Source organism: Eucyclogobius newberryi, unplaced genomic scaffold (genome assembly GCF_026437365.1).
Source record: "Eucyclogobius newberryi isolate DKJ021-1_F unplaced genomic scaffold, fEucNew1.0.hap1 SCAF_2, whole genome shotgun sequence".
Classification (NCBI taxonomy): domain Eukaryota; kingdom Metazoa; phylum Chordata; class Actinopteri; order Gobiiformes; family Gobiidae; genus Eucyclogobius; species Eucyclogobius newberryi.
Genome location: NW_027315834.1, coordinates 40,469,386 through 40,489,111, shown reverse-complemented (window position 1 = coordinate 40,489,111; position 19,726 = coordinate 40,469,386). Strand labels below are relative to the sequence as shown.

At 41.4% G+C, this 19,726-nt stretch overlaps 1 protein-coding gene across 2 annotated transcripts in view; it reads right to left on the bottom strand.

The window, feature by feature from the left end:
* Positions 1–661: 661 nt before the first annotated feature.
* strbp (spermatid perinuclear RNA binding protein) overlaps positions 662–19,726 on the bottom strand; it is a 45,722-nt gene continuing 26,657 nt past the window's right edge. The window contains exons 5-17 of one of the 2 annotated variants that reach the window (XM_072455326.1): positions 17,776–17,888; positions 17,096–17,191; positions 16,412–16,523; positions 15,081–15,178; positions 14,211–14,316; positions 12,944–13,027; positions 12,348–12,556; positions 11,141–11,293; positions 10,905–11,039; positions 10,356–10,496; positions 9,916–10,060; positions 9,563–9,619; positions 662–1,354 (exon numbers count right to left, since the gene is read on the bottom strand). In XM_072455326.1, coding sequence (XP_072311427.1) covers positions 1,260–1,354; positions 9,563–9,619; positions 9,916–10,060; positions 10,356–10,496; positions 10,905–11,039; positions 11,141–11,293; positions 12,348–12,556; positions 12,944–13,027; positions 14,211–14,316; positions 15,081–15,178; positions 16,412–16,523; positions 17,096–17,191; positions 17,776–17,888 — 1,544 coding nt within the window. In that variant the 3' untranslated portion in view covers positions 662–1,259. Of the gene's footprint in view, positions 1,355–5,620; positions 6,105–9,562; positions 9,620–9,915; positions 10,061–10,355; positions 10,497–10,904; positions 11,040–11,140; positions 11,294–12,347; positions 12,557–12,943; positions 13,028–14,210; positions 14,317–15,080; positions 15,179–16,411; positions 16,524–17,095; positions 17,192–17,775; positions 17,889–19,726 lie in introns of those variants that run through there. The other variant, XM_072455328.1, reaches the window with a different exon arrangement.

Here is a 19,726-nt window from a genome sequence, read left to right as displayed (position 1 = left end):
TGTCTCTGAGGCTATAGAAAGTGTGCTTTGTGACTGGAAAAAGGAGAGTGCACTGGTGGGGCCGGGCGGTGGACGCGAGGGGCGCCTCTGTGCCAGGTTACGTGTAAAACCGACCCCAGAGCGCGCTCCAGAAAGGCTCAGAAAGACATCACAGATACAAGACACGTTTGAAAGAAAGAAAGAAAGCGTCACTACGTGTGCTACGACAGCGGGAGAAGAGTGGACCACTGAAACGCAAAACAAAGCTGACATTTTTATATCAGAATCAGTAGAAAACGAGCATAAATTGAGGTTAAATTAAAATGTCGTCAAAGAATGTGTTGTTTTTGTCTCTAGTAACATCATCATCAAAATGTCTAACGATGGGACATGTTGTCGTGTTCTATATTTGTGATGAATCAATCGCTCATGTAGTAAAATGAACAGAAACATGTACACGTGGCAACACTGATTAACAGCTTTTTTGCATACATCTGGCCTTGTAAAAAGGACAATATTGTGAGAGTGGAGCTTTTCTGAGCCAGTCCTGGTCCACTGTTCTCCCCCGTGTGCGCCAAACACCTACAACCGCAGAGGTGGAGCGGGATCACAACGAAAATATTGCATCTCCTATGACTAGCTTCGATTGCTCAGTGTATATAAAATTGGAAGAAAGCTATAATTGTGATATTACAGATACATTTCACTTTATAATCCTAAAATAATTTATAACAACAATAATAAGATTTGATAGCGTATTTACATAAATACATCGTATAGTAATATTATTGTCAACACGGCATTATAGAAACGTACACCATACATATATGTGTTCATAGTCTGTACTGTATATAGCCACACGTACCACACATACAATGAGTATACAATCAAATGAGATATTGCGATGCTGTGTTGGGTAAGATCCGTTAGACATTCACCTCTCCTCAGTAAGAAGTTCCATGTATTGCTATTAGAAAGACAGAAATCAAGTCTATTAAGGGTTTGCAGCAACATTGTACTCCCCATTCTCCCAAGTATTGCTTCTGGTGACGTCCGGCCCTCTGAAGTGATCCATCTGCTCCAGGGAAAAACTCAAAACTCAAAAGCATCACGGTCAGTGGGTCCGGTTGCTGCGGTTACCGGGCCACGAGCGCGTCCAGCCGGGTCACGTCAAGTCTCGGACGGTCGAGTTCAGCCGGAGAGACAGAAGGCGGCCGGCGGGTTTGACCGGAGGCGGGCGACGCGGGCAGAGGCGAGTCCGCTTCGTCCCGCCGCCGAGTCTAGAAGTCGGAGAAGAGATCCTGTGGGCCCAGGTGGATGATGAAGGGGGCGAGGGTCCGCGGCTGGTAGAAGGGATTGTCGATGAAGAGGCCGCCTGCAATGACACAGCACATGTTACACGGGCGGATGTGCACACCAGACAGAAGAGGGAGAGTGTCAAGTGGATTCGTCAAAGCAGCTTTGCCTTTTCTGTAGTTGAGGAAAACATCTTTTCTTATGTCGTCAAAACACCAGTGGTAAAAATACATTGACAGTTTTTTGACTCGATATTAACTTTCATGATGCAAGGCAGAAGCAATCGGGTAAAGGCAACAGGAATTATTACATTTGAAACGAGTTCGAACAACGGTGGAAGGAATACTTTACTTAAATAACATTGTTAGGTGCTTTTTCTCTCATTTCTTTGTGATTTTAATGATTTTTTTCCCTGTTGTTTATGAAATGTGCTCCACAAAAAAACTTGCCTTGCCTGTTTGACTTTTGCTTCACTACATTTGACAGCATTTTAGAACTGGTTTAAAAAGTATAAGACGTAGTACTTCTGCTTTGTGGTTTTGAGTTCAAGCCCCAGCTTTCAGCAAACAAAATATATATAAAAAACATCACAGGACAAAAGTAGGAAAATGATTGAAACGGCTCCTGTCGACCAAAGATCTGCACAATTCTTCATCAAAATCACCACATTTAACGCTTTAACAGTTCTCAAAATCAGTGTGAAATACTTACTTTTAACTTTTACATTTTTAAACGTTTTTGATGTTTGTATGTGCTACTTTCACTTAAAATCTCGTATCTGTACATCTGAGTCATCCACCACTGAGGTTAAGGCTTTGAGAAAGTCGTCCTCTGCATTTGCCCGTCCTTAAATCCCGCTGAAGCCACTCGTCAGGAGCAGCGCCACCTACAGGGCGTGTTGTGCTGATGGAGGGAACGGCAGTGTCCAGCGGAAACACACCAAGACACAGGAAGAACATGCAAACTCCATGAGTCACCGGGGACTCCTTTCTTCAGTCACAACCGTAAGTTCATTTTCAACTGTTTGCTGATAGTTTATTTACCGTTTGTAGTTTGAAACCCACATTGTAAAACATGTGCAAAAGCTCAAAGTGCACAGTAAAACCTTATACATTATAAAACACTGAAAGTACCAACACACATTTAGACACTTTGAAGTCAGAGAAAGTTCTAAAAAGAATAGAAAAGTGGTAGATCAAAGTTCAAAGTGCCTTGTTCAAGCTTGTGGGAAGAAGCTTAGTCGATTAGTCAGCTGGTATTCACCATAACGTTACAACATTTCCCCCTATGTATTAGATATAAATGAACTTTAAGCCAAGAGTGATGAAAGTCCAACATTTGTGTGGAAACGGACCAAAAGTAGTTTGTTGTTCTCGATTCTGCACATGCTCGAAAAACAAAAGCAATATTTCAGGATCAATATAAATCTTGGGTAAAGGCCAGACATTTTTTTGGTGGAGATGTTGAGCCTCATTTTCTATCGATTAAAAACTTTCCACGCACCACGCCCAGGATAAGTCTGTTAATAAGAGACGTGCTGCCAAACCAGTCGCTTTTTACCGGCAGCAAAAGGTGAGACAGATTCCTATAGAGACCAAGGGAATTCAATTATATTTAGTTTTCAAAAGGCCTCAAAGGCGCACATAAAATAAGAAATCCTCTTGAGCTGCTGGGAAATGCATCTTTAGGTCCTGAAGAAGCTGCGAGAATAGTGCTTAAAACATTTGAGTAATGCAGTGATGGCAGGTCCATGTGTGAGCAATCGTCTGCGACAAATGGAAATGAGCAATAGCGTAAAGATAAACGATGAAGAGGCTGTGGATCCATGCTCTTTTCCATGACAATTATAAATGGATTATTATTAACAGAAATTGTGCTGTTGACAAAAATCATATTAAATGGAGCAAACAAACCATTGGACCAATAATATGGTGCATTCCAGGCAACTGTGATTTGAACAATTCCCCCGGAAAGCCGCTGGAACTGGTAAATCGTCGTGGAGAAGTGGGAGACGGTTGAGGGACGCCCACTTCACATACGAGATCATGCTTTTTGTGTTGTCCTCGTCTTTTAGCATCTCGTTTTTTTAGTCGAATAACATGCTGTTCACATTACTTCATATCAGGTGTTTCCGTGTCAGGAATTGAGTTAGCGCTCCATCTACTTGCAGCAGAGTGAATTACACAGGGGAGATAAACCTAGCTTGTCCCTGACATTTTGAGTAGGTCCAGCTCCACTGTGGAACTCCTCCAGGTTTATACTTTTTCCCAAGCAGGTTTTGTAGTTTTTCCTCGCCGAGAAAGAGGGTCTAAAGACAGGGGACGCCGGGACATTTGTCTACATTGTTTCATCCGTTTTTCACTCTCGCCCTCCAAGACAACTACTGCTGGGATTTTCGGCGTTACAAAACTAAATTGAATTGAATTGTAAGGCAGGTACATAGTTGTAATTGACATGATTTGACAGGAGAAATGCCCCTAATGAGTCTGGCAAAGATTAGTGGACGTGAAAACAAGATCGCTCATTTTGAAACGGAGCGGGTTTTTTTTTTTTTTCTCAGCGGGAGAGGACTTACTAAACAGTATTCATCAAACAAGCGTGCATGAAGTTAAATATATGTTTTTAATGAGGACTCAGGTCAGTTAGGCATAATGTGTGTCCTTTAAATTCACCAGTCCTCATGCGTGAGAAATGCCTAAGCTTTAGCATTAGCCACGTGCTTTAAAACTCGTAACCTTCACGTGGTAAATAACAAACCTCCCAGTTGCCTTGGACCTCATATTTGGTTACCATGGAGACGTCATCAGAAGTGAAGGATGAAGTGATGACGGACCACTCTGTCACGGTGGGCTCTGACCTTTCATACGTGTGCTCCCCACGCTGCTCGTCATTAATATGCAAACTTCACAAAGGGCAAAGCAGTTTTCAGTTCATATAAAACAATCGTATTTTAATATGTATATTTCTATCTAAGCTCAAGCTTGGCGAGGTAATGATCGTGCCGCTGATGCAGAAAAGTACACACACACACTCTTTTTGTCTGTGCATGTACAAAGCCCAGGGTCACAGGGACAAACCATTTAACGAACGATTTCAACTCAATGCAAGCTTTGTATGCCCACCCAGGTTTAGAAGCATAACTGCTTATTAATGGTGGCAAAGCATTGATGAAAACTATGAATAAATGTGGGCTTTTTCTTTCCAAGGTCACCCAAGCATTGATCGGGAATAGGTTTTTCATCATGACTTCACGATACAAATCTAATGAGTTAATCTAAGAAAGAGTTGGACATGAGTCGACTCTGTAATAACTACAACATCTCAACCTGGTTTCCGATACTAAGGAAGAGACTCGATACTCTATTTCGATACCACTTTTTCCTTTTAGACACAAAATAAGAGTTCTTTCTTTATGTCACCGTGTCTTCTGTCTTACACTAGACCTGATAAAGCTGCAGAACATTCTAAAACTGTTCAGGAGTGATTTGTTGTAATATTGATTCCTTCTCAAATGAGTGTCTTGTTCCGATATCTGATTTTCAATACTTTTAACAACTTCTCTACAAACTGCTTATTGGTGGCCGAGATGATGCCTGCTTAGAGCTTTGACTATAAATTACTGTCTACACAACACCATTTGACAACCTTAAGTAACATCTTTGTCTTGACTATGTTGAGGCTCATTTTAACAACAGATAATGCCACATACACGTGCTGCTAATATACCTGGAGGTCAAGAATCAGGGTTGCCATGTCTGCTTCTTTATAGCAACTTTGGTCTTCTTTTTTTGAAAATCACATGGACTTTTCGCAGGTTGTGTCTTTTTGGGCTTGCTCCTGAGTTTCACGTCACATTAGTCTTTTTCCTGTTCTGTTTCACGTTAATAGACCCAGTAATGACCATTCAGTCTATGGTAATGACTGAAATACAAATACAAATACAAATTTACAAACATTTAAAGCAGTATTTGAAGTTAAATACGCCATTATTAGTTTAAATCCTTGTTAAAAACTGACCTTTTCTCTCTGTCCGTTTAAACACAAACTGAGCCGAGTCATTATTTTTATTAACTTCATGTGTATTTTAATTGTTTGTATCTATGTATTATTGCACTTTGGCCTTTCAAAGTTGTAAGCGTGCTTTAGAAATAAACTTTGATATTGATATTAAAGATACAGCATGCGCAGCTTATTTTTCAAACGCTCGGTCGCTTGTTGCGCTGAAAATCTGACCTTTTCGAGAACCCATCTGCATTTCAACAGTATTATCTGTGACTAATCAAACTGCTTTACAAGTGTCTCTGAGCTGACAGCCTCGTGTGAGATAAAACAGGCAGTAATCAGCTTGTAAAAGACATAGACTTTATTCAAACAGTCTCATTTCCATACATCCTCCACGCAGCACACAGTCGATATTTTACAGAGACGTGTGTGTGTGTAGATATGACAAAGGCGATAATCCTCTTCAAAGCAAAGAATAAACACAATAACCAAAAAAAAATGCTTATATATATATATATATATAAGTTAGACTCAAAAGAATGAGGTAACATTTCACAGTACAAAGCCTTCAAGTTTCATCTTTTAAGAACTTCCACCTGCAGTATTTCAATGTAATAAAAACAGTTAGAAAAAACAAAATAAACCAAAAAAGCTTTATAAATCTTTAAAGCTCGCGTCCCAAATCCTCTCCCACGTTATTGTAGAAAAACCCGGCTGCGATTCCCTTTTGCAAAGTAGCTATAGGTGCTTTTTGTCGCCCCTGCGCTAAAAGAAGTGGTAGTGTGGGACGGGGAAGGCAGGCAACAGAAGCATTCTCTTGGGCAAACCTGGAGGGAGACAACGAGAAGAGCACGCGGCATGAGTCCAGGGCAACAAACTGTACGTCCAGATGAGACTTCCTCAACTCTACAGGAGCCAAGATGATTTGGTTAATAATCATTCAAGTCACAATATAATCTTAATGCCGCGGTTATTTTATGACTTGGTTTACGGATCCACCGCACTTAGATTATTGATTTATACAATATAAATACAATTAATTATAATAATTTTTTTATAAATTACCGCCGACAGCGCAAAATAGCATTAAATAAAATATAAAAAGCGGTATTTAGTCAGAAGATAAGAGCGCATGAAGGGTGATGGAGCAGCTCCATTCTTGTTTTTATCTGACTGTTTTGTCACAGTAATTTCAATTTTGTCATTCACAAAGTTACATTTCATAAAGCTGGTCACACATTTGAGGAATAGTACTGTTTTAGACACTGGCAATTAAAGAAAATGAAAGATTTCACTGCTGTTTAGTCATGGTCTCGGTAATTGTGAACTACCGCTGGGCAATCAATCAAATTTGAATCGAGATCGAGATTCAGTCATGTCCAATCGTCAATTATGTTTGTTTGTTTTATCTAGAGGTCCAGAGCCAATCCTCAGCTAAATCATTTTGATTTGAGCACGGTTTTGACTTTTAGGAAGAAATTGGGCTATTTTTTCTGTTAAATGGTTCATGAAATCAATACAAAAAAAAAATTCTGATTTTGAAACGACAAAACGTAATCGAATTGAGATCTATCAATATGAAAAAATAATAAAAAATAGTGCTATCGTGAATAATCGTTAAATCGGGTCATTTTAGATTTAGAACATTTAGATTTATATTGTGACATTCCTTCACCACAGTACTTCAGAGTATGCCACAGGTCAGTGCCATCACAGACGGGGCTCCCACAGGGGTGAAGGGGCAGGGGTGAAGGGGCAGGGGTGAGACAGGGGTGAGACAGGGGTGCGACAGGGGTGCGACAGGGGTGCGACAGGGGTGCGACAGGGGTGCGACAGGGGTGAGACAGGGGTGAGACAGGGGTGAGAGAGTGTCAGATTAGCAGCAGCAGTGGGTGTGAACAAGGTGGCAGCCCTCACCAGCCCAGCACCGCAGAGAGGCAACAAGGAAGACAAGCATTTAGACTATTCCCACCAGCCGGCTCTGATTCTGCTCGTTTGAAGGGACGGGACAAAGCTCTCGTGAGGTGAAATTGCGCACACGTGTAGACGATTATCTTCCCCAAGTGTTTGAAAAAAGAAAAAGGGTTACACACTCTTGAGAAGCTGTGTTTCCAAAAAGCAGCGCGACAATGACAGCAACGATTTGAAATAAATACAAAACTGAGAGGCCAAAATTGTCTACCAATCTGCACAATTATCACAAATGGCTTGTCCCGTGGTAATTGTGTGTCTCGTCCCATCGCTGCCAGTTTAGTTTGATGAGTATGTATTACTATCATCCAGGATTAGAGTTGCACAATAAACAACACAAAACCGTTGGTACCAGAATGCAGTGCACCTTTAATTTAAACGACTTTAAAAATGCTTTAACAAATGCAATTGAAAGTGTAATGAGTATGTTTCCTTAATAGTACGTCATAATAATAAAAACTAAGTAGCAAAATTGTTGTATTGTCTCTTGTTTTTCACTTGCGATGGGCCATAGCAGGACAAATAAGCAGCAGATGAGAGTTACTATGTAGTTTAAATGTTTTATTTAGGCAAAAAAGTGTATTATAGAGCAAATGTATACCAGTACATGCAATTTATAGCACAGGTTTTACTGCTTTATAATGTGTATGAAGACTAGAACTTGGCTATTCCCTAAAATGTAAAACTACACTATTCCTGCACTTTCAGCTCAGGCGCTCTGGTCATTGCTCTCAGCAGAGGCATCATATTATTATTATTATTTTTTTTTTAAACTATAGGGCAAAAGGATATTTCAAACAGTCTCTCCCAGCCACAAAGCTGGAGGCAGCACAGAATAAAAAGTCATAAAAGCAAGGTCAAAGTTTCTGCAAAGGTGAAACTTCCCTCTCAAATAAACCTACTCAGAGTTGTTTTATTTATTTATTATTTTCTAATGCCCAAACTATCAAAGCACTGTACTTTCTGCCCACTCATGGGTTTAACAAATATTCTAAACTTTATATACAATTCATCCAAAACACTATTATATTCTAGTCAAATACAGTAACTATTTCACTTGGCGCCCTTCACATTGGCCTAAACAAGTACACTGTGATCAAACAGCAGTGGAAAGTGTGAAAGAAGAACAAGCATGTTAAATTAGAGTTGTATATAGCAATATATCGAATTGTAGGTAATATTGTAGGTAATATGTTGTTTTGAAAATATGCAAATAAATGTCATATTGAGTAGATCAATTACAGGAAATGCTACGAAAAGAGCTGTTTAAAAATGTAAATTCAAAAAAGTGATGCAGTAAAACTTTCAAATAAGGGTATAAGGTTTGATTTCTAAATAGTTGTGACTCATTTACAGACATTTCACATTCGTCTGATGAAAAAATGTCAACTTTAAGACACGTTTTAACACATTTCCGTTGGATTGACGTAATGTTGTCTGATTATCGTTATCGGGATTCATTTTTGTCATTATCGACCACCCCTACTCTAAACTTAACCCGTTTACGACTGTCCAATGTTCATTTTTGAAAACATGTGCTCCTAATATCCACGATTCTCAGGGGGGCAGTAAAAATGTACCTCAGGCTACCTTCTACCAGCACATAAGAGTCATTCAGTGTGTGTCAATGTGGCTCGTGTGCAGTGTCCACAAGGCCGGGTCTGTTGAGGTGTCTGCGGGGGGACATAAAGACGCGTGGAGTTGGCTTTGGACCAATGCTCGAGCTGTATTTCTACCTATAGTCTGACAAATCGCTATAGGGTCTTTACTGCAGCGTGCCTGGTGCTCTAGGAAAGGCTTTTTGGAACGAGAACAAAACGGGAGCGCTGCAAATCTGCCACGCTGCTGCGTCTTCCACGAGAGCGGAGCGAGGAAGTGACAGTCGAGTAATCCCAGTAGACAAACAGTTACAACTCCAGAACACAGATTTGTTTCGCCAAAGAGCATGAGGTCTTACAGCTACCTAGACACGATTGGAAATGGAGCAAGACGGGCAAAGAGCTTTACTGCCAGCAGCGGTTCGATCAAAAGAGATTAAGAAAATTAAACAAAAGACAAGAGCAGATAATTAGCAAAAACACAGAAAGATTGTTTTGCACAATTGTGGGCTGCCTGATTTTCAACCCTGATTAGGAGGAGAAGCGAAATTGAATTTACTATTGAAAGGCAAACAACACCGAAGATGGAAGCAAGAGTGAATGGTGAGAACTGACAGAGGATTAACATGTGTCATATTAGTGAATGTAGTCGTCATTATGGTCAAAGCAGCTTTGGGAAAGGCAAAGAGGTGTTAGCTGTGATCAGTGGTACTCACCGTAAGCAGGAGCAGCAGCTGCAGCAGCAGGACTGTAGCCGTACGGAGTCCCGAAACCTGTGGGTCAGAGGTCACACACTTCAGGTCATGGATGTTCGGTTTCCATGCTATTTGTGGGCATTTCTAACCCTGACTTACATTCATTTCTTACCGACTAACCCTCTTTATCACAGCTACAACTTGCCTAAACCAGATCCTTGACTTATTTTAACCCATATCATGTTGTTGATCTGATAAAGGATTTACGTCGAGGGGAGATGAGGACTTGAATACAAATGTTACACAAAGTGAACACATTCCAAAGCATGTGTACATATAAAATGTAAAGAGTATACACAGTGTAGGCGTTGTACCTGGTGTGACATAGCCTGGTGCTGCAGCGCTCACAAAGGCTCCTCTGGCCAGTGCAGCTCTGCCTCGTCCTCTGGCGACCTGCGCTGCCACCGCTGAGGCTGCGGCTGCTGCTGCCAACGCACTCTTAGTCTGGGAATAAACACCCTGATGAATGCACAGAATATTAATCATTACACAGGCGACACAAACTTAAAATATATTACATTGCATTAAACAAGAGACGTAGAACAGTTGGAAACCGTTGTTCTAAAGTAATAATAATGATATTTAGATTGTTGACACAGAAAAAGACACTTGTGTGACGAAGTGCATTGATTACTGATGTGTCAAACAATCGTCTGCACAGTCTCAAAATCCAATATTTCATGCCTACATTGCATCCATCAATAGGCTTGAATGAAAATAAAGATTTGTAGGGTGCAGAGGTGGGTTCTCTAACCTGAGGAAGGATTTTCTTCTTCTTGTTTGCTGCTGCGTTGGGCCCAGAGAACAGTTTATCCAGAGCTGCTAGAGCAGCGCTGGCCTTTGCTACCTTTTTGTTGGGGCCAGCCCCACGGAACTTCTGTCCATCTACCTCCACCTGGGTTAAACACAACAGAGAAAATGTAAGTCTGCATGTATTCTTCTCATTTCTCCATGCTTTTCAGTACAGTTGATCGTCTTATTGTTTACATTATGACATTATGACAAGCGATAATAAAGTGGCTTAAAGCTGCTGTATTTAGGGCATCAGCCGGAGTGTGTGAACAGGACAGCTTGTTTAGTGCAGCCCTGCTGTCAGGCAGCGCTGCTAATCAGTCAGCAGAGTGATGGAGCATGCAGCCATGTCTGAAAACACCCACAGAGAGCCGGAAACAGCTCCACGATTCCAGAAATCAGCTGCTTCTAAAAGTGTTCACCTCAGTAGTTTCTTTGTACATGTTTTAGACCTGAAAGGATTAGCAGCAGCTCAGTCTAAACCAGTACTGAATATTTGTACAGCTCTCACCTCCATCACAAATCGTTTGTCATGGCTGCCTCCACTCTCTGAGATCAGCTCGTATTTGAGACCTCTCCTCTTTTCATTCAGCTCCATGACCGGATTCTTCCCACTTGCCGTCAGTATGGGACCCTGAGTTCTCACCTGGGGTGTAGAGAGAAACAAACACATTAATTCACATGATCATTAGTGTCCCCCTGTCGGAAATACACTGAATACATCACTGTACAGTTCTCCTTGCGTACCTCTAGTGTGTTTGAACTGTCTGAGGAGTGTGTGGGGTTATTGCTTGAATGTGTGGATGTCTCGCTCTTCCCCTCTCCGTCTGATTTCTCATCTGAACTCATGGGGTCCAGGTCTGAGTCAAACCCGGTGGGATATCCCATTGCTTGAAGAACCTGACAAACATCATAAAGGAAAACTTTAGAAAAGTGCAGATATTGTATGTGCATGAGGTTATTGACCTAATTAAGTGAACAGAATTCCTTTTTCAGGCTGAGGGCTGAGCGATAGCCTAGACCAAATAAAAATGAACCGTGGAAGAGGGACTGGACTGTTCAAAAGGTGAGGAAAAGGGGAGAAAGAGAAGCTTATGAGAAAGAGCCTTATATGGGAATGCAGCGGACGGTGGATTATCCCGGCTCTGTGCTCCGGAGAGCCTCTTTGTTCACCACCACTTTGGGATTACAAGGATTTGACCAGCTCCAAACCTGCACCACATACACACCAAAATAATACCAAAATACAACAAGCAAGGGCTCACAAAGTACATATTGGATTGAAGACTAATCCAAAAGGAAGCCAAAACCCAATTGATTCCGAGATTGTTACATTTACTACAACTGCAACCGATATTATCAAAATCAACAGTAGGTGGGTTTCTCAGTAAGCGTACATTTAGATTAACATTCAAAGTAGAAAATGTTGTCCAGATGACATTTTCAACGATGGATGGACGAATGAGGGATTATACCAACTCATTATTAAACCATTATCAAACCAAAATCATATTAAATAACCCTAACCCAAGATATCAGATATTGATTTATATTGCTCTCACATGTATTACTTAAAGCAGCGTTTCCAATAGGTTTGTACAAAAGCCATGATTGAAGAAGTGATTCATATCGGATTCAACATTTTTGGAGTACAAATGTAATTCGTTCCTCTGCTAAAATAAAAAAAAAACACTGACTGTAGATTAAATATAGATACTCCTACATGTGTAAACCAATGACACAAGCATTTAAGTAATGTTTGTATTCAGACTACTAAAAATATACTATGGGGGTGCACAATTGTCTCCTCTATTAAAGGTAAACACTGCTTTAAAATAGATTTGTGAAGATGTTAAAGTAAGATGCTACAGTATAATATTCTGCTCCGCAACAATTGCTAAATGTCTACAGATTATGAATGAACAAGTAAAACAAAGTGTTTGGCCGCTCTTACTTTGACGGCGACGTGGAGCTTGGCGGTCTTCTTGGACGAGCCCGAGGCCTCATAGACGGTTCCGTCCAGGTCCACAGACATGGTGAAGACCGGAGCGTGAACCGGACCCGACTGGGACAGCAGGCGGTACTGCAGCCCCGGCCGGATCTGGTTCAAGCGCATCAGGGCATTCATTGGCTGGTTGGAGTCTATGGCTTTGCTGTCCAGGACTGATAGAGAAAAATGAGAGGTGTGTGGTTATGCAATTATCCTGCTGAAAAGGAACAAATTGAACCAATTTGGGGACACTGCTGGTTATAAATCACATTTCAAGCCGAAATTTTGTGATTTTTTTCTTCTCTCTGGTCCACTTTGCTCTATTTTACGAATATCTAAAAATGCTTCTCTGCGTCCATTAGCAGAGGCTCAACTTAGTCTGTTTGAAGAAAGAGATGGCGAAGGTTGGGTGGCCTACTAAAACGTTTTCAATCAATACTATTGATCTTCCTCCAAAGAATGAGGGAAGGTAAGAGAGAGGCAAACAAGAAGAAACAAAGGGCCTGAGTGGGGCTAGTTTGTGGACAGAGGCCGATCATTTGCTCCAGTGCAGTTTCTACCTTTCCGCAGGTTTCTCTTCATCTTCTTGATGAGGTCCTTGTCATCCATCATGTTGTCCTCAAAGGGCCTCTTCAGACCTAAACCTGCACAGACACAAGTGACAGAGAAAGTAGCTAATCAATGGCTTCAGGAGGTGTGCATCTGCAAAGCTGCTCGAGCGTGACAGAACAATGTTGTACTAAACACACACGAGGCATGAAGATGGATAACGTACAGGAGATAAACAGTAGACACACAACTCGACGCTGAACAAGGGCAAGACATACAAGACACAAATCCTAATCAGACAATCCCCTGGCTAATTTCCATGCCAAGAACTAAAGATAAATAATTTTCAGGAAAAATACAATCTGATCATATTTGTGAATAATGTAGTAATATTCCTGTCATGGCTGTTTAAATTGCTCTGATGAGGGGCAGTGGCACAGTGGTTAGAGCACTGAATGGACCAGCCAGGATTTGAATGATTGTTTTCTGCTCATGCCAGTGCCATACTGCCGTTGTGTCCTTGGGCGAGACACTTTACACATCTTTCCAAGTATGTGTGGTGTGTGAGAGATGGTGATGCTGGCAGCCTCACTTCTGTCTGTTTACCCAATGAAATCTAATGTCTTTGAGTATCCAAAAAAAGAGCTGTGTAAATGCTTTCTTATGATTACATTTACAATTGTTAAACTCATTTACAATTGCTAAACTCACCCAAAATGACAAAAACCAAATCACTTAAACAGTATTTAAGAATCTTTTGTTATGTGCATGGCATGTTCTGTTTATTTTGTTGGTGTAGGACATCGCTCTTTTTGAAAAACATCCGAGCAGATACCGTTTGTTCTTTAGAGGTCTTTTTTTTTCTTTTTCCTTTTTACAATGTTGCTTATCGTTTGTTTCTTTGGAGAGCACTTTGAAGGCTTGTGAATACTCGAATACTTTTGTTAAGTAGCAAAACAAATTAATCTTTTGCAAATACATTTAGATATTCTAAAAAAGATTTGTGACAGATCTGACTTCCTATCTGAAAAAGCACACATAATAAATCATGAAAGGTCATGTGATTTGTACATCTGTTTCATGTACAGAGTGCATTGGCAGCTTTGACTTTTATATTACACAACGTGAGCCAGAAAACTCCACATGCTGAGGTTGTTGTGATAAGGAGACAGAGAGACAGTTTGAAAACCACTGCGAATAAACAAAGAAGCGGAAACAGAAGACAGCGGCGCTGACAAACAAGTGGGAGTTTTGGACAGACACCTGACAGTTACACACCTTCTTTATCCGACCAGGGGAACTTCTGTAAGGGCTTGTTGTTTGGGAGAGGCTCCATTTCCAGAACTTTGTAGATTTGCCCGAAGGCCATGAGCCTGAGAGCATGCTGAAATGTAAAAAACAAATAATTAAGATGAAATTAACATGACTAAGCAACTTTAACAATCTACAAATTGTTCATGTTATTGTTAAAGGCCAAGCTCTTAAATTGAAAACAAAATATGCTTAAATAAAATAAAATGCTTTAATTTGTCCTAATGGCATTAGCAGAAAAATTGAATAATTTTGTTTATTTACAAAGCCTGATCTCAACAAACATGGAGGGATAAGCGGTGTGCTAATATAAATCCATTAGGGAGGAGTGTCTCAGATATTCATGAGTCGCGCTGTAGCTCATTGACAGAACAGCTCTGCTCTTCTATCTGCTCTTGTATCTGCTCCAATACAATTATCCCCATTGACATTCCAGCCTCGTCCAGCCTTCCTTCAAAGGAAATGGACGGCAGGATCCACTAAGCCATGCGGCTCAGAGGCTGCCCTGTTCACTCGACTGTGCATGCGTGTGCGTGTTTGTGTGTGTGTGTGTGTGCGTGTGTGTGTGTGTGAGATATGACAACACACACTCTTCAACACTGTCCTCTGGGTGTCAGAAATGGATTTATGACTTGCATTGGCAATAGTTTCTCACACTAATCATTACAATGCAGAGCGGCAGCGCGGTTGAGACGCTCCCTTAGATGTGTGAGTGCGCGGAGCGGTGATGGGGCGATCTGTCAAGTAATAGGTGCGCTGCTTGCTGATTCGCGCACGCTGACAGCCGAGGGTGCGTGAAGCGGGCGATAACAGTGTACTTAAGAGTGCGGCGCGTACCTGTGCGCTGTAGGTGATGGCCTCGGCCTGCTGGTCGCTCATGTGGGCCAGAGTGTTTGTGGGCTCCTTCTCACAGGGGTCGTGTAAACCGGGACCACCTACAAGAGTGCCAGAGGAGTAGAGACAACTTCAGATCAAACAGGGTCCACATTCGGCAAAGTATCTAATTATGCATTGTTTCTTTTGTTGTTTCTGATTAGAGGCTGCGGTTGGAGCCAACGCCTGCATCACTGGCCCACACTAGACTGTAGTAGACCCGAAGCATGACAAATCAACGGTTTTATTTTTTCATTTCAGATTTCCTTTCAGAAAAAAGCCCTCATCAAATGATTTCTTTCTTTCTTCGGACCATTGTATCCAACGCAATCCACTTTATTGCTATAGTATGATTTACAAACTAAATACGTTGTTTTATGTGCAGCAAATAGTGAAATAAAATCAACTGGTTAACATAGAAATTAAACCACAACCTAGAATAAAATAAATAAATAAAATAAAACTATAAATAGACAAATGTAAATAAATAGCAGAGATAAAATCAGTAAAAGACAACAGAGGGTAGTATTACAGTACTGCGGGTTAATCCTAACCCTTCAGCACCATTTTGGAGTGTGCTATGGCTTCATTTGATATTGACAATTCAAGTCATGTTTCCGTAAAAAGTAAAGCCAGTTGTGCATCATATTGATAAGTAAGTAAAACATCAGAAATCATACAGACATCAGAAGTCAACACAGACAAACTGAACCGTTCAGTGCAACCGGAAATATTACTAAAGATTCGTTTTCCAACACCAACTAGTGACAGTTGTTTAATCATTCCCATAGTCACTCCCATAATAGTTTATAATAGTTTCTTAACACGTGAATGCTTTTGGAAACAGTCCGGTACTATTTTTGTTTAATCTAGTGAGTATACTTGCATCTAAGAAATGCAAAGAGTTCCCAACAGTTGTAGTGGTAATTGAAACTTATTCTTGCACAAACTCTCTAGGACTCGGTTTGTTGCTGTTAATGTGTACCATGATAAACTGTATTTAATGATGCACAACAGCCATAATTAAAGCACTTTGAAAAAGGCAGCCATAACCTGCTTTAAAAAGTCATGGCTTATTGGTAATTTCTCTATCTATTTAGAGGAAAACATAAACGTGGAAATATCCCGAGTGCGGTCTAAATGAGAATGCTCCGTTGTCCAATTATTGCTTGTTTACACTCTCCCATGTCGGTGCGTGTGCCAGGAATGCAAATGCTTCCCAATATGCTTCTCCGCCACTTTCTTAACCATCTCCAGCTGTACATTATGCAGCGTCCTGGATCATAGACTCTTACCTGGCAGCAGGATGCCCGAGGCCAGGCACTCCATGACTCGACGCAGTGCTTCTCCGGCCCCCAGAGGACGATTACAGGTCGCTATGGCCTTCTCACAAATAAGCTCCAGGGGCTGTAGACGCAAACACACCACGTTTACCAAGGGGAAAAACACTACCATAACATACAGTCTATTGTTTCAATACTTTTTTCGCTTTTGGGGTTTTCACTGCAAAAATGCCTCCCAGGGCACTGCGATCAGGAGTAACTTCAAAATCTTGATGTTTAGGTGGGTCATATTTGTATTGATGTTTTCATTTCCAGTTTAAAAAAAAAAAAAGCATGTATACTGTAGACTATATATTCAATTATAGTTTATTTACTATGTCCAGGAATAAATGTAATGCAAGAGTAGAAGTGGGCAGTATATCGAGACGTAGGTAATATTGTGAATGTTGTTTTGAAGATATGACATTGAGTCTATCGTTTGGAGTAAAAAATGCTACAAAAAGAGCTGTGAAAGGGTAAAAGCTGATATTTCTACCCAGGATGTATTTGTCTGTAAAATTAAACCTCAACTATTTCTGTTGGACTGACATAACTATTGTTATCGGGATATTCCTTAAGAACTAAACACATTGTACAGGAAAAATGGGGGCCGTCAATTGGACAGACTCTCTTGCAGGTTAATTACATAGAACTTACCCATCCCTTGAGAGGTTCCCAAGCAGGATGTCTATTGCACATGTCCCTAAGTATCCTGAGAACTATAACGCAGGACTTGAGCCCGTTCACTCGAGCCTGAGGGAGGGGGAAGATAAAGACATGATTAAACCCCACGCGAGACGGTACAATTCAGCAGAGTGAAAAGAGAAACAGCATTTGTGCAAGGACATACAGATAACAGCCTGCTTTACACCACAAAGCCACAGTTGTAATGAAGTGATTTGAGCTGGCTGCCACTTCCCTCAGAAAAAAACTGGAGAAAAGATTTGATTCCCTCGTCTTATTTTTCTCTTGACTAAAAAGGCTTCGTTTGAGAGCTACAGTATGTGTGCATATGTTTTTGTAAGTAAGGTAAGTGCACTGTGGACAGATGGGAAAAGGGGATGGTTGGAGGGAATAGGGGAAGCAATGACATACTGTACAGAGCAGGCAGGTTCACATAATAGGCAAAAGGAAAAATGAATATCAATCAATGCTTTTGTAGCCTTACGATAAGATTAATAACCGTAAATCTAACAATATTTGATCTGGTGCAAGTATAGTTCGTGCCATACAGATACATTAACTATTAGCGCTTTATAAAATCAACTGGCCTCGCTAAATTCGTCAGGCTACAAGAAGCGTCAGGCATTGAAGACAGGAAGTGAGTGGGTGCCGACCTGGAACCACTTGGCGTGTCGCAGCGCTGCCAGGGCCAGCAGACATCTGTGTCTATCCAGCACCTCCCCCTCCTCCTCCTCAGCCTCCACTCTGAGCGCAGCAGCCCCAAACACTGCCACAAAACAATAACAACCCAATATAGAGAAGGTGAAACGCACACGTCCGCTCAGACAGTCAGACGGTGTGTGTTTTTCAAAAATGGTGTGTGTGTATGTAGGCACGCACACATGAAGTCCGCGTGTGGATGCGCACATACACACACATGCATGGATATCTGGTACATACAAGGTGCTTTTCATGCCATAAAGTTGCCCCCATCGCCTGGTAGAAAGTGCGCACTCTCTACAATCTGTGATGAATGAATAGAAAGCTTGCCTCGCATTTTTTGTTTTTTTTGTATGTAGTGCCATTTTCAACACCGTGATCAATCTTGGGCCGGTTAAGTGCGGTACACTTTCACATCCTCCGTACAAGGTATAACAGGATGCGCTGTGCTTTGGTGCGCATTGATGTGTTGAAAATAACTGACATTACTCAGCCGGAATTTTTGCCCGGTTCTCATCCATCTAGCACACCGACAAATCAGAGAACCCGAGTGACCTGGATCACGAGGTGAGAGACAACTTTGTGGGATGCAGAGCGCCCCACAGACATACACCAAACAAATACCAAAAGAGTGCTTGATTTACAGAGGGATGCGGGTGCAGCCGAGACGTAGTCCGGCGCAGTAAATCAATCCCCTCTTTATGTATTTGAAGAGGATTTCGGTTATTTTGATCCAGTCTTCGCCAGGCAGGAGTCAAAATAGGAGTTTGCTGTTCAGAAGGATTACTTAAGGTGCACTTGATTTCGCTTGTGGAGAGATGGTGGGGAGAGAGTAGCAATTAAAAAATGAAACTGTCTGGGCAAACACAGAATCAAGCGCTCCTAAAGTAGAACTGAAAAAAGAAGGAGAAGACTACGAGAGTTTGGCCCAAGTCTGAGACAAACACAAGACAGGAGGGGTCAAGGCGGGGTTTAGTCAGAGCATCGTGTTTGGCGCAGAGCGTTCGTCCGTGTGTAAGTTTGATTCATGCCCCACAGACACAACTACCACTATGACTATGTACAATGCGCCGAATACAACAGGTAGCAAATGAATGAGTGCGGTCACATGGCGGTTCCCAAAAGAATATTCTAGAGACATTCAGCAAGCTAAAGAAAAGCCGTTTCTAAAGCTGGTGTGAGAAAAAAAAAAAAAAAAACCTTAAATGTCACGTGTGCCTATCGTGGCTCAACGGCAAGAGGACCTACACCTCGCATTATCCCTGAACTCATCTCGCTATTGCCGCAGTGCTTCGGCTGTCGTTTCTACGTGACGGTAAATCCCAAGGTCTGTGGAGGGTCCCAGCTGTGCGTTGGACCACTCTGCCGCTATAGTGGATCATTATCGGCTTCCAGGCGCCCCTCTCCTTGGCGTCGGCGGCCACTCTCTCACGCCCGCGCGGGTCTTTTATCATGATCTGCTTTGTGTTGCTGATAGCATCTTATCGCTTGAGCTCATCAGAAAAAATCCCCGCTATCAAGTCTTGCCTAATGTACTGAGTGTCTCTCCGTCTCTCTAAAGTGTCTGGTAGTGGTCTAGTCTGGTACACAGTAGATCAAGGGTTCCCAAAGTATTGGTTGAAAATCTAAAATGAGCTGGGAGGGGTCACACAATGATTTGAAGATATAATTTCATAGTACTGACAGAGAATTCAGTCAATATTTACATAGAAAACTATATATTTACAGTGAATATGGGTGAAATAACCCAAAGAACTATTATTGTTATATTATTGTTAAATTATGATTATGTTGGTCACATGGTATTTTTTGGGGAACTTAACCATTTTGATTGTGATTCAGGAATTGAAGTGTAAACATCTGAATTATCTACTGTCTTATCTACCAAACAATTCCCTCCTAAGT